The 12,627-nt window shown below is 45.9% G+C and overlaps 1 protein-coding gene across 1 annotated transcript; it reads right to left on the minus strand.

Moving 5' to 3' along the window:
* On the minus strand, positions 1–10,150 carry MEFV (MEFV innate immunity regulator, pyrin; the record flags this gene model as incomplete). The annotated part of the gene is made up of 10 exons (XM_080942319.1): positions 1–118; positions 282–313; positions 629–921; positions 1,076–1,191; positions 2,498–2,520; positions 3,323–3,541; positions 5,489–5,584; positions 6,019–6,362; positions 7,798–8,643; positions 9,874–10,150. 10 exons carry the CDS (start codon positions 10,148–10,150, stop codon positions 1–3), a joined length of 2,364 nt encoding a protein of 787 aa, XP_080798445.1.
* Positions 10,151–12,627: the final 2,477 nt, after the last annotated feature.

The raw sequence follows: 12,627 nt of genomic DNA on the forward strand, positions 1-12,627 counted from the left end.
TTAAAATCCCTGGAGACTGCCGGGCAGCAGGTACGCCTTGTTTCCGAATCTCACACTCTTCAGGTCATCAGAGGAGGTGAGGCTGGGGTGAGCAGCTGCTAGGTCCGAATCACGGGAACTGCGGGACGAAGGATAACTAGCTGGGAGTGAGGGTCTGCGGGCTTCTCCCGAGATGCTCCCAGTCTAAGGAAGAGGGGATTTACTGAGATCGTGGCAGGGGATAGAAACATACAGGGACCCAATAAACCAAGGCCACTACTTGCCTTGATATAGGCATTTACCAGCATGTTCTTAAGCGCCAGTCTGTTCTGGACTACAGAGGGGGGAAAAGAAAGATGGAATAAGGTTTCAAGTATACCCATTCAGGGGGTCAGAATTACACTCTCCCCACAGGAAAGATAACGATTCTCCTGCTTAGGACTCTGCATTCATCATCCAATGCTTCCCAGGCCATGAGTTCTATCAAAAGGCACACAGAAGGAACAAGCAGAGCTGTGGAGCCTCTCATGGCCTGTTTTGTGCTTCCATTCTAGGTGTAATCCCCCCCTCTTCTGAATAGTTCCCCCAGAGCAACAGAGAAAGGATAATTACCAAAACCCTTGATCGGCTTCTTACCCGCCATACTTACGAATGAAGGTTTCCATTTCAGGAAAGACTTAAATTTTCTTTTGTTGTTCCGAGAATGGATCTCACACAGCTCAGGTGTGTCTTGAGCTGGCTGGGGCAGAAGGTAATCTTGAGGTTGTGACCCTCCAGCTTCCAGTTCTGGGTAAATCACCACATCACAGTCCTGTGCGAGCGCACCATCACACTTCAGGCGAACGCTGGGGACCAAGCCCTGGGCTTTTGTTGTGTCCGGCTGCTGCCCTTCCCGTGTTGTTACATCTGAAGAACTGAATGCCATTTCGGAGCTCAGCATTTCTAAAATGGAGGAAGGAACACAGAAGGAATGGAGTTGGCTGAACAAGTTAGATCAGAAAGAAGCTGGAGCCAGGTGGGGAAGGGAACGGACAGGCTCTGAGCTGCCAGAACCCTGGGGAGGAGATGAGGGAGTACTTCCTCCAGGCTCGCTGACCTGAGAATTGCTGCATATTCTTTTCCACAGACTTGGACTTCTGGTAGAGCAGGCGGAGCTTTTCTTTAACACCTGGAGGAGTGCCCAGCAGCTCAGAGGCGGTCATCATCTTAGCCCTAGGGACAAGAGACTGTCAGCCAGAGGAGACTAGATGTCATCTGAAGCCCTGTGAGGTGACAGACCATCCCAGTTCAGGTGATGCGAAGAAGTCTCTCCTAGACTCAGAGCTCTGAGACTGGGCCTCAACTTCAGCTGCACATCGGCATCTTTGAACTACTGCTATGAAACTCACAGTGAGTTAGTCTTGCTATCAGAGTTCTCTGTGACAAATTAATCATACTTTACTATTTCTATGGAAATTTTTAAAAAAGAAAAATGAAATGCTACTTCACTCCTATTAGAATGGCCATTACAACGGCAATAAAAAATAAATAAATAAATTTAAAAAAAAATAGTAGGAGTAAATTATAAGTTGGTGACAAAGAGGTGAAGAAATTAGCACTGTGGGAGGAGCTGTAAAACGATGCATGTACCATTAGAAGTAGTATGCAGGTCCCTTAAAAATCTCCAGATAGGGTGGAAATACAGTAGGTGTAAAATCTGGGAACTTGAAAGCAGCATCTGAAGCAGCACTTGCACCGTGCTCACAACAACACCGTTCCCAACAGCCCAAAGGTAGAAACAGTCCAAATGCCCATCAACAAATGAACAGGTGATACGTGGTACCCGAATACAGGGGGGTGTCACCTGGCAATTAAACGGAGTGGAATTCTGATGCAGCTACAACATGAATGAGCTGTGAATGTGTGTGGAATGAAAGTGAGCCAAAGGCTAAAGGGCAAACCTTGTACGATTCTGATAATACGGGGGTATTTAAAACAGTCAAACTAACAAACAGGGAAAACAGACTGGTGGTTGCCAGGCGACGAGAGGAACGGTGTTTAATGGTAAAGAGTTCTCACGTGGGAAGACAAAAAGGTTCTGGAGTTAGATGGTGCGAACAGGTGCACACCAATGTAGATGTGCACTGCGGGCATGAAAAAACAAGTTTTATATTACATATGCATATTTTAATAGAAAAAATCCTTTTTAAAAATCCACAAACCCCCAACTCCCAACCTCAAACTGTGGCTTTGAAATCAGGATTTTGTAAAGTTCCTAAGTAACTCTGAGATGTAGCCTTTTCCAGCTCACCTTTTTCTTCCCTACCTGCTGGGCTCAACTCACCTTCAAATTGATCCCCAAGTACCCCCCCCAAAGTACTTGAGACCAGAGGTAGTTCTGGGAACCTTGTCATAAAACAAATGGCATCCATTCGAAAACAGGACTCCTGGGTTACAGACCCAGCTCTTTCCTAGGACTGTCTCATCCAAATGCTTTCTGCAAGTCACCTAAGGGGGACACCACGGGATCTCTCTGTACCTGTGCAAGGTGACTCCAATGTCCTAGGAGAGAAAAGAGAAAAGCTCTCCATTAACAGTCTCCAAGAGTTGTGACTCTCCAGCTGCAAGGGTGCCAGTAAATATGATCGTTTCTCCTTCATGCTAATTCTAATCACAAGGATGGAAGCTTTGCCTGAGCCAAAAGTACAGCCACCCTCAAATTCTTCTGGTCTTTTCTTGGGTGATGCGCAGGGACATCCTATATGCAAAGATGTTCTGGGCTCCTGAGAGACCTCATCAAAGAGCTATGAGCTCAAGAGACACTGTGGGTCATTGAGACTGCACTGGCTGGTTTTGTGTCAACTTGACACAAGCTGGAGTTATCACAGAAAAAGGAGCCTCAGTTGAGGAAATGCCTCCATGAAATCCAGCTGTAAGGCATTTTCTCAACTAGTGATCAAGGGGGGAGGGCCCAGCCCATTGTGGGTGGTGCCATCCCTGGGCTGGTAGACCTGGGTTCTATAAGAAAGCTGAGCAAGCCATGGGAAGCAAGCCAGTAAGTGGCATCCCTCCAAGGCCTCTGCATCAGCTCCTGCTTCCTGACCTGCTTGAGTTCCAGTCCTGACTTCCTTTGGTGATGAACAGCGATATGGAAGTGTAAGCTGAATAAACCCTTCCCTCCCCAACTTGCTTCTTGGTCATAATATTTGTGCAGGAATAGAAACCCTGACTAAGACAGAAACCAAGTCCCATCCCAGGCCTTAATGGTATTGCTGGCTGGCTTGGGAGGGTTGGGGATGGTAAGAGTCAGAGACATGCCATTGTTCACATCAGGCAGGAAAAGGACAGGGACACTCACACTGACCTGCATGAGCTTCCACTCTGGCTGGTCTTGCTTGGCCTCTAGTTCTCCAATGAGCTCATCCAGTAGAGAAACCCGGGTGCAGTATGTCTCTCGGATCTTGCTGATGGTCTGGCCTAGCTCCTGTAGCCAGGTCACAAAGAGTTGCTCTTGCTGCTCCAGGAACTGATATAGCTTCTCAAGCTGACATGAAACCCTCTGCTTCTGGGTTTCTGTTTGTTTCTGAGAAACATAGAATTGGGAACTGTATGGGTGTGGGCTGTGGGCTGAAAGTATGTATCTAGGGATGCCCTCCAAACTCATCTGATAAAGCTGGATGAGAGGCAGGCTTTCTCGGTGTGAAATTTGGATGAGAATGACTCCTATAAGGCTCATATATTTGAATATTTGGTACACAGTTGGTGGAACTGTTTGGGAAGAATCAAGAAGTGTGGTCTTAGAGAAAGGTATGTCACTGAGGCTGAGTTTTGAGGTTTCAGAAGCCCACACCATTTTCAGTTTTCTTTCTCTGCCTCTCCCTGTCTCTTTTTCTCTGTGTCTGTTTCTGTCTGTCTCTCCCTCCTCTCCCTGATCCCCTTTCACTTGGCCTAATGCATATAGAGTATGTGCATTATCAGCACCAAGCCTGCCTGCCTGATACCATGCTTCCAGACATGGTGGTCACAGACTCTAACCCTCTAGAACCATGAGCCATCAGTTAAATGTTTTCTGTCATAAGTTGCATTGGTCATGGTGTCTCTTCACGGCAATTTAAAGTTTAACTATCTTAAACTTTATTTTTATATGAACAATATTTTTCCCAAATGCATGTATGTATGTACCATGTATGTACCTGGTGCCCTCGGAAGTCAGAAAAGGGCATCAGATCCCTTGGATCTGGAGTTATGGATGGCTGTGAGACACCAAGTAAGTGCTGGGAATTGAACTCAGGTCCTCTGCAAGAACAGCAAGTGCTCTCAGCTGCTGAGCCATCTTCTCTGGCCCCCATCTTCACAGCAACATAAATGTAACTAAGACTCTTAGCCTCTTACAGACATGGGCTCCAGAATGGGGAACAATCAGTGGAACTTTCCAGAACAGGCAGCATAAGAGGAGCTAGCTCTTGCAAAAACCTATTGAGCATGGTACTAGGTTCAACAGTTTTCCCTCCAAAATGTTCATGTTGCAGACCCTGGTACCTCAGAGTATGATCCTATCTGTAGATAGGATATTGCAGATGTACTTGGATAGCATGAGGTCATTCTAGAGCCGTTGACATCCAGGCCATCTAGGAGTATATAACAAGATCTAATCTCAAAAAGCCAAAGGGGGGGTTGGGATTTAAGTCAAGGATAAAACCCTTTCCTAGCAGGTACAAAACCCTAAGTTCTGTCCCTAGAACTGAGGGAAAGGCCTGCAAGAGTCAACATACTTTCTACAAAATTTATAAATCAAAGTTATTCAATAATTAATTAAATAATAATTAAATAATTAAACAATACATAGTTTTTTAATTAAAAACATGCATTTTCATTCTAAGACAGGCCCTTACTATGTAGCCCTGGCTGACCTGGAACTTGTAATATAGACCAGGCTCCCCTCAAACTTGTGGCCTTCTTCCTGCCTCCTCCTCCTGAGTGCTAGGATTACAAGTGTGTGCCAATATTCTGAGATATGTTGGTATGTAGGGGTCTAATGTGGCCCAGACTGGTTTTGGACTTGCTATGTAGCTAACAGTGAACTTGAATTTATCCTCCTGCCTCTACCTTCCAAGTGCCAAGGCTATAGGTGTGTACCACCATATCTAGTTTTTGCTGGACTGGGGATAGAACTCAGGGCCTGATGGACTCTAGGCAGTGACTCTACCACCTGAGCTACATTTCTGGCTCTGATTATAATTATGAAAACAATCCAGAGGATTTTTCAAGTGACCTCTAGTTTCTCTAACCTGTTTAGTTGTGAGAAGGAGAAAGTGAACAGGTCCTTAGTGATATCCCTCCTCCCTGACAGGGAGCTATAAATATGAGCTGCCTTAGGCCTACCTACCATCGCCACTGAGACTCAACAAGTGACCACCCCTGCTGCCCTGTAAATGGGAACAGCCTCTCAGGAATCTCTCTCAATTCCCTCCTGTTTTGTGCAAGGGGATAGACGGGGGTGTTAAGGGGAGAGACTGGCCCAGGACCTCACCAGGAAATCCTCTGTTTTCTTGTCTCCCTGTAGCCTGTGCTCCTCCAAGTATCCCCTCATCTCCCGAAGGCACTCCAGCTGCTTCCGGATCTGCTCCTGGAGAAGAGTAGGGGTTAGGGTGCTCACACTTGACTCTTAACTCTTGTCATTTCTAGCCTGTACCAATTCTAAAGAAAAGAATCAGCTACTGGGAGCAGAGCCAGGCGAGGGGGGCTGCAATTGAAAGCAAGAGATGGGGTAGGGGGGGCAGGTTCTAGGAAAGAAGAGGTGTGAATTCATCACCTAGGGAAGCAGATCCTTGCAGAGCCTTGCAGAGCACCAATGATCCCTGAGGGGGTATCTAGACTTCACTGGATGCTGAACAATATAAATTATCAGTTCTTCTTTGCCATCCCGGTTTATCTTGTGTTTTTACCATTTAGAGCCCAGGAATCCTAATGCATCCCCATCCCAGACGGGGTTGATAAACAACACAGGGCCCAAGTGTCCAATTCCCAGGGAGAGATGGAGCCAGGCAATGAACACCTTACCTTGTACTCTAGCGCTGCCTCCTCTATGGGACGCACCCGATGTCCTTGATGCTCCTGGGTCAGTCTGCAGATGAGGCAGATGGGCTCCTTGTGGTCCTCACAGAAGAGCAGCTGCACCTGCTTCATGTGACGTGGGCACTGTGGAAGGGACGGGGGGCTTTGGGCTTCACGGCCCTTTCCTGAAAGTGAACTTTGGCAGCGGAAGCATACGGAGCATCTGCCTGAGGCCTTGGGATCCCCAGGAACAACGGAGCAGCTACAGGAACTTTGTACACAGGTATTACCGTGCAGGTCTCCTTCCTGGGTGTGGCAAAGAGGGCATGCAGCCTTATCCTGCGACCTTCCTGGAGACACAGCAGTGGGAAAATCTCCTCAGTGGAAAACCCAAGATTTTTACAGGAGAGCATTCGTTCATAGGGAACACATATCCCCAGATCTGGCTAACTTCCCAGCATGCTCTTGTCTGGCTTCCATCCAAACAAGGTTGTCACCAGATCACCGAGACTGAGGGCAATGCTTTCTGCTTTTCTGGGCCTAGCGTTCTCCGGCATCTATTCTGTGAGATACCTGTGGCCCTTTGCTACAGACCCTATGCTTTCCCCTTGCGCAGACACAGATGTAGCAGGTCATATGAAAGAAAGCAAATCACACTGACAGCATTTGCTTTCCTATATCAAACTATCACAGATTGCCCACAGCTCCAGGCAGAGCTCCTAGGGCTGGTCTCTATGTAGCATATTCATTGACAGATCCTCACTCCTAACCAAAAAAAAAAAAAAAACTGGTCAGAAAGCATGGCAGCATTTGGAACCTGTGTGCTGGGCGAATCCTCTGCACCCATTCAAGAATCAAAAGTAAAGGTAAAAAAAGAGACTTTATAAACCTAAAGGGTGAATCTCACATCGAGGACAGAACAGGTCTGAAAGTTCTGCTGCAAGGCGGATCATGTCTCTATGCATCAGAAATGGCGGGAGACACAGAAGAAATAGAAACGCACACCCCACTATCTCTTCCTTCTCCCTCTCTGGCCCAGGAATTTGGCTCACAGGCAAAAGTCATAGTGTCCCCTAAGGAACCATTCTTGTCACAGATTAAGTAGTTTGCCTAGATGGCTGCTCCTTCTAGCTCACTCCAAAACAAAACTCTCAGCCTCCTGAGCTGTTACCAGAAGTCATTTGATCAAATTCTAGTCAAAGGGAAGTGAGCAAAGACAGACAGCTTCTAGAAACTTTTAAAAAGCCTTCTTTATATTGCGATGTCCCCTTTGACCCTCTATATTCCCTACTCCCTTCTCTATAACACAGTGTCCCTTTTTCCCTCCATACTTGTGAGTGGGACCAGGCGACATTATGAATTTAAGAAGAAGAAAAGAGCCTCAAGGCAGATGAACAGCTCAGCAAAAGTCTTAGTTGCAGTCAGCTGTGTAAAAGAGGAACGAGTTTCTGTGTTGTTCACCTAAGCTGGTGGTTTCTGTCTCTCATAAACACAATCCTGATGACTAACTTCCCAATAAGAGAGCTTTGGTCAACATCTTTTCCCTGCCCAGAGAAAGGTGATTAGTGAAATCTCTGGCCCAAGATTTACCCTGTGGGGTCACTGTGGGTAAGCAATATTGTAACCCGTTCCTTTCTAGACTCTTAACCTAGCCTGTGCCTCTACACAAGAACTTCTAAGGGCTCTAGCACTAACCAAAATTTGATGCAACCTGTTGTGCAAGATGTGTAGACGTGCATTTTTCTGGGCCTGCATTACATTTTCTGGAGTGCTGGGGGAGAGTACCTTTGCAAGTGGCCTGTCCTAAGGATGCTGGGTCTTTTGGAGTTTGGGCTGTTTTTTCACATAGTAACAAAGGCACTTCTGGATTGCAGGCATTACAGAGTATGCTGTCAGCCCTCTCTCCTCTCGCTGGGGTTTCTGGATCCCCTTTTCCATTTTGCGTCCATGATGTAGTGCATTCCTCCTCCCCAATCAATGATGTTTTGGAAGACATGTTTCTGAATGTTTCTTCATCCAGCATCATGGAATGCTCTGGAATCCCTGCACCCCTTTCTAGAGCCCCCAAAGTCCTTCCATTCAGGGTAAATGCTCTCATGTGAATGACACCCCCATTTCTTGTTTCCTCTTGAGTCTGAGGAGCTTCTGAATTTGGGGGTTCTCCTTCTCTTGAATAAGTGGTAATTTCAAGGCTCCTGGGTCGCTTTTTTCCTGAAGGCAAATACACTTCCGCTTTCTTGCTTTCTCTCCTCCCTGGGACATTGTTGTTGAGTCCTTGCAGTCTCCCTGCAGAGCTGACATTCCTGCGGAGCTGGGCACTTGCCCCTTTCTTCTGGTCCCCTGGGGACTGGGTGACCAGGGTTCTCCTATAGAGAGGTGCTGCACTCCTGGCCAGTGGCTTGGTCTGTGAGTCCAGGCTCTCCGGGCCTCTCTGGTCCTTCCTTTTGGCCAGTGTTTTCTTCTGGGGTCCCTTCCCCACTTCACCCTGGCTGGGTGGCAGGGTGTCTGATTCATTATCATTCCGCTGAGCTTCATCACCTTCAGGATCATCTGGTACCTTCACACTCTTGTCCTTATTCTCTGCAGAAGACTGGACAGAACCACCAATTCTATTTTTCTCAGTTACATGTTCTGGAAAGACAATCAGATACAGTCATGAAGCTATGCTATATTCGAGACTGAGGTTGGGGGAAGGGAGAGAGGAACTCCTTAGAAGTTACTAAAAGCAAAGAACAGAACATTCTAGACAGCAGCCGTCCATTACACAGATCCACACAATACAAAGTAAATCAAAGCTGGGTTAGTTACTGTTATGAATGCATGCATGGCTATAGCTGTGAAATCCAACTTATAAAACAAAGCAAACAAAAAAAGGATGAAAGCAGGCCAGCTCAGTAAGTAAAGGCACTTCCCAGCAAGCTTGACCCACAAAGGAAAGAGAATCAATTCCTCCAAGTTGTCCTGTGACCTTTATGCCAGGGTTCACTTACATGTGCAGGCAGACACAAATACATGAGCAAAATAAAATTAAAATAAGAGCCTGGAGAAACAGAGGTGGCTCCGCTGTTCAGAGCATCGGAGGCTCCTCTAGAGCCCCCAGATTCAATTCCCAGCATCCACACAGTATCTCACAACCATCTGTAACTTATCTGATTCTCTCTTCTGGCTTTTGTGGACATCAAGTGGTACACACACATACATGCAGACAACACACCCACACACATAAAATTAATTAATTAAGAAAGAAACTTATAGAAGTGAATCTTTTTTAGTCATTGCCCAAACTGAAGAAAATCTCAGGCCAAGGAGGTTCTCGAAAACTAGTTGGAGCAGGTGTGGTGTACACTTTCTAACCCCAGCACTCTGGACACAGAGGCAGGGGGATCTCTGAGTTTGAAGCTAGCCTGGGCTATATAGTGAGACCCTGTCAAAAAATAAAAACCAAAAAAATAACAAAAACAGCAAGCAGACTTGCCTGCAATTTCAGTATATTGAAGCTTAAAATGATAAGGCTTAATTTCAAAGTCTGCATAGTGGAGATATCCTATAATTAACAACCTATGTTTTGATTTGAAGAAATCTTTCATTAAAAGTAAAGAATGTTTAAACGTCCTTGTAAAGTAGACTAAAGAACTCTCAGCTGAAATTAGGTGGATAATGAGATTTTCAGATATGGTACTGTAGTTGAATTTCCAGCCCTTTCTGCTAGCCTGACGTTAGTCTGGGTGTGTTTATTAGTTTAAAAAATGGAGTAAAGAATTCTCTAGGTTTCTCTCCATTCATGGTCCACCTGTTAGGATTCTCCTCCACAGTTGGAATATCAGTTTTTATTGTTAATTGGGACGAGGCTTGGCTACTTACCTGGGCCTGTGGCCTGGCGAAGCTCCTCTGCTAGTTGGCGCTGATTGGTGGCTTGCAGGATCTGTATGGTCAGCCTTACAGCATACTCCTCCCCATAGTGGGTTAGCAGGAGCGTGGCCAGCTTTACTGGCCTAGCCATCTGCATTTGGCTCCGGGGGATCTTAGTGTGGCCCTTCTCCAGGCTGGCGATCTGAAGCTTGTACTTGAACTTCTCAAACTCATAGGGCAGCAGCTCCTCCAGAGTGTGTAGCAGGTGATCACCAACGGAGTTGGCCATGGTGCGGGCCAGGAGGGACCGCAGCCGGCTGTGTGGCTTCTGGCAGAAGATGAAGGACCTCTCTCGTGCAACTTCAGAACAAGCAAGAAATAGCTTGTGAAATAACAGACAAGGCACAGGAAGCACATAGGCTTTGGTGGGAACTGAGAGTAACCATGAGGGCGTGTCCAGGGTCTAGCCTGATGCATGCTTTCTTTGACGATTCAGTCTTTTCCAGTGAGGAGGTGTCCACCTTGCCAGCCTATGTCTTGGTTGAACAAAAGGCAAGCTCTAAGGGAGGTTCTGGGATTGAGAGCCAGACCTTATGGCTACTCTCGTGTTCTTGCTTGCTCTCAGGACCCTGGGCTGTGGGAGAGGAGAGAGATGATCTTGTGTGGAGTTGGTCCCCTCTGGCCAACTGCTCTCTTTGGACTCGTGGGGTTTATAGACCGACCTCCAGGGCCAATGGCAGGTGAAGGGACAGACAGCAAATAATCCCTATATGCTTTGCCTGGGCCTTCTCAAGAAAGCAGAAGCCAGAAAGGCACTGCAGTGCATTTCCAGTCTGTCTGGTCCATGTCTAGTCTATCCATCATGGTAAAGTCTTCAAATGGGGGGGTCTGAGGACCACAGTTGTCACAAGCATTTTCATGCACCTATTCCCACGGCTGACTGGTCCCTTGCTCCCTGGGAGTCAGGATGCTCTTCCCTGTGCCCTTTGCCATATATTCTCTGGGCATTCACTGGGATGCTTGAGATGCAAGGTTGGAGGGATGCAAGCATCCTTTTGCACTTACATGTGAACCAGGGTGAGCCTCAGACTGGCTCTTAGCCAGTGGATGACCCATGGGAGGAGCTCTACTTACTTTCTTGTCTCGGGTTTTATGCGATTCCTGGCTTTTACCCTCAGTCTTTTATTTTGAAATGTTTGAAAAGCGGAGACCTAATACAAAGAACCCTTCCATATCCTTTACCTAGGTCCACTAACTGCTTCTGTGGTACGTTTTCTATGGCCTCCTTTACTTTTCTCTTAACCACTTGATAATAAGTGAAAAGCGTTAATGTCTATCATTCTAAACACCCTAGATATCTGTGATGGCTTGGTTGCCAACCTGACATGCTTGGGAAGAGGGAAGATCATCAGAGAAACTGCATCCATCATATTGGTCTGTAAGCATGCTTGTGGTGCATTTTCTTGATTGATATCCAATGTACGAGTGCCCAGCCCACTGTGGGTGATATCATCCTAAGCACATAGCTTTGGCATGTCCAGGAAATGTAGCTGAAGCCAGGTGGTGCTGGAGACACACACCCTTAATCCCAGAACTTGGGAGATAGAGGCAGGTGGATTTCTGTGAATTCAAGGCCAACCTGGTCCACAAAGTGAATTCCAGAACAGCTAGGGCTGTTACATAGAGAAACCCTGTCTTGGAAAAACAAAGAAAGGCTGGGGAGCCAAAATGTAAGTCTAGGAGCAAGCCAATAAGTGTTCCCTCGCCATTTCTACTCTAAGCTCTTGCTTTATTTCCTGTCTTGGATTCCTCTGACCATGCATTGTAACCTGGAAGAAATTCTTTCCTTCTCAAATTGCTTTTGGTATATCTCGCAGCAACAAAAACCAAACTAGAACAATACCCTAAATACTTCTAATAATATATTACTTTATTGTGTATGTGTTGGTGATGTGTGCATGCACACATGTCCAGGTGGATGTATGTGAGTGTGTACTTTTTAGAGGCCAGATATTGACACTATGTGTCTTCCTTTATCGATTTCTGTCTGATTTATTTATTTATTTATTTATTTACTTACTTACTTATTCATTCATTCATTTTTATTTGAAATAGGGTTTCTCACCTGAACCTGTAGTTCACCAACTCAACTAGACTGAGTGGTCTGGAGCCCCCAGGATCCTTCACTGCTCTGGCACTGGGATTATACATGTGTCCCAGCACACCTGACTTTTTACATCAGTACCGGAGATCTGAACTCAGGTCTTTATGGTTGTGTGATAAACCAAACCCACCTCGCTGGCCCCCCAAGGCGCTGTTGGAAGTACCCATGAGGCAAGCTTTATACTGGAGAAAGCACCGCCACAGTACAGCAGTTAGAGAACCTTGTCATTTGTCCCAACCGTGTCCCATGCTTCCTTTGCTTTTCTTTCATTAGAGATACTGATTTTTTCCCCATTTTAATTTGATGTTGGTGTTTTATTCATATAAACATTTTTAAACTAATTAGTTAATTTGCATTGATGTATATCCATTGTTCATAGCTCTGGATTAGATAGTCATTTCATACAACTATATGATATACTTAGAATAGATTCCTTCCGTACCCTGTCTCCTCCCTGTCCTGATCCCTTTTCTTCCCCCAGACAATGTTTTTTCTACTTTCATGTCACATATACGTACATGATTTTAAGTATCTATCCAAAAACTAGAAACCATAAACAAGAGAAAATATGCTACCTTTCTGAAATTGACTTAATATGCTCA

The sequence above is a fragment of the Micromys minutus genome, assembly GCF_963924665.1.
Source record: "Micromys minutus genome assembly, chromosome: 31".
NCBI lineage: Eukaryota > Metazoa > Chordata > Mammalia > Rodentia > Muridae > Micromys > Micromys minutus.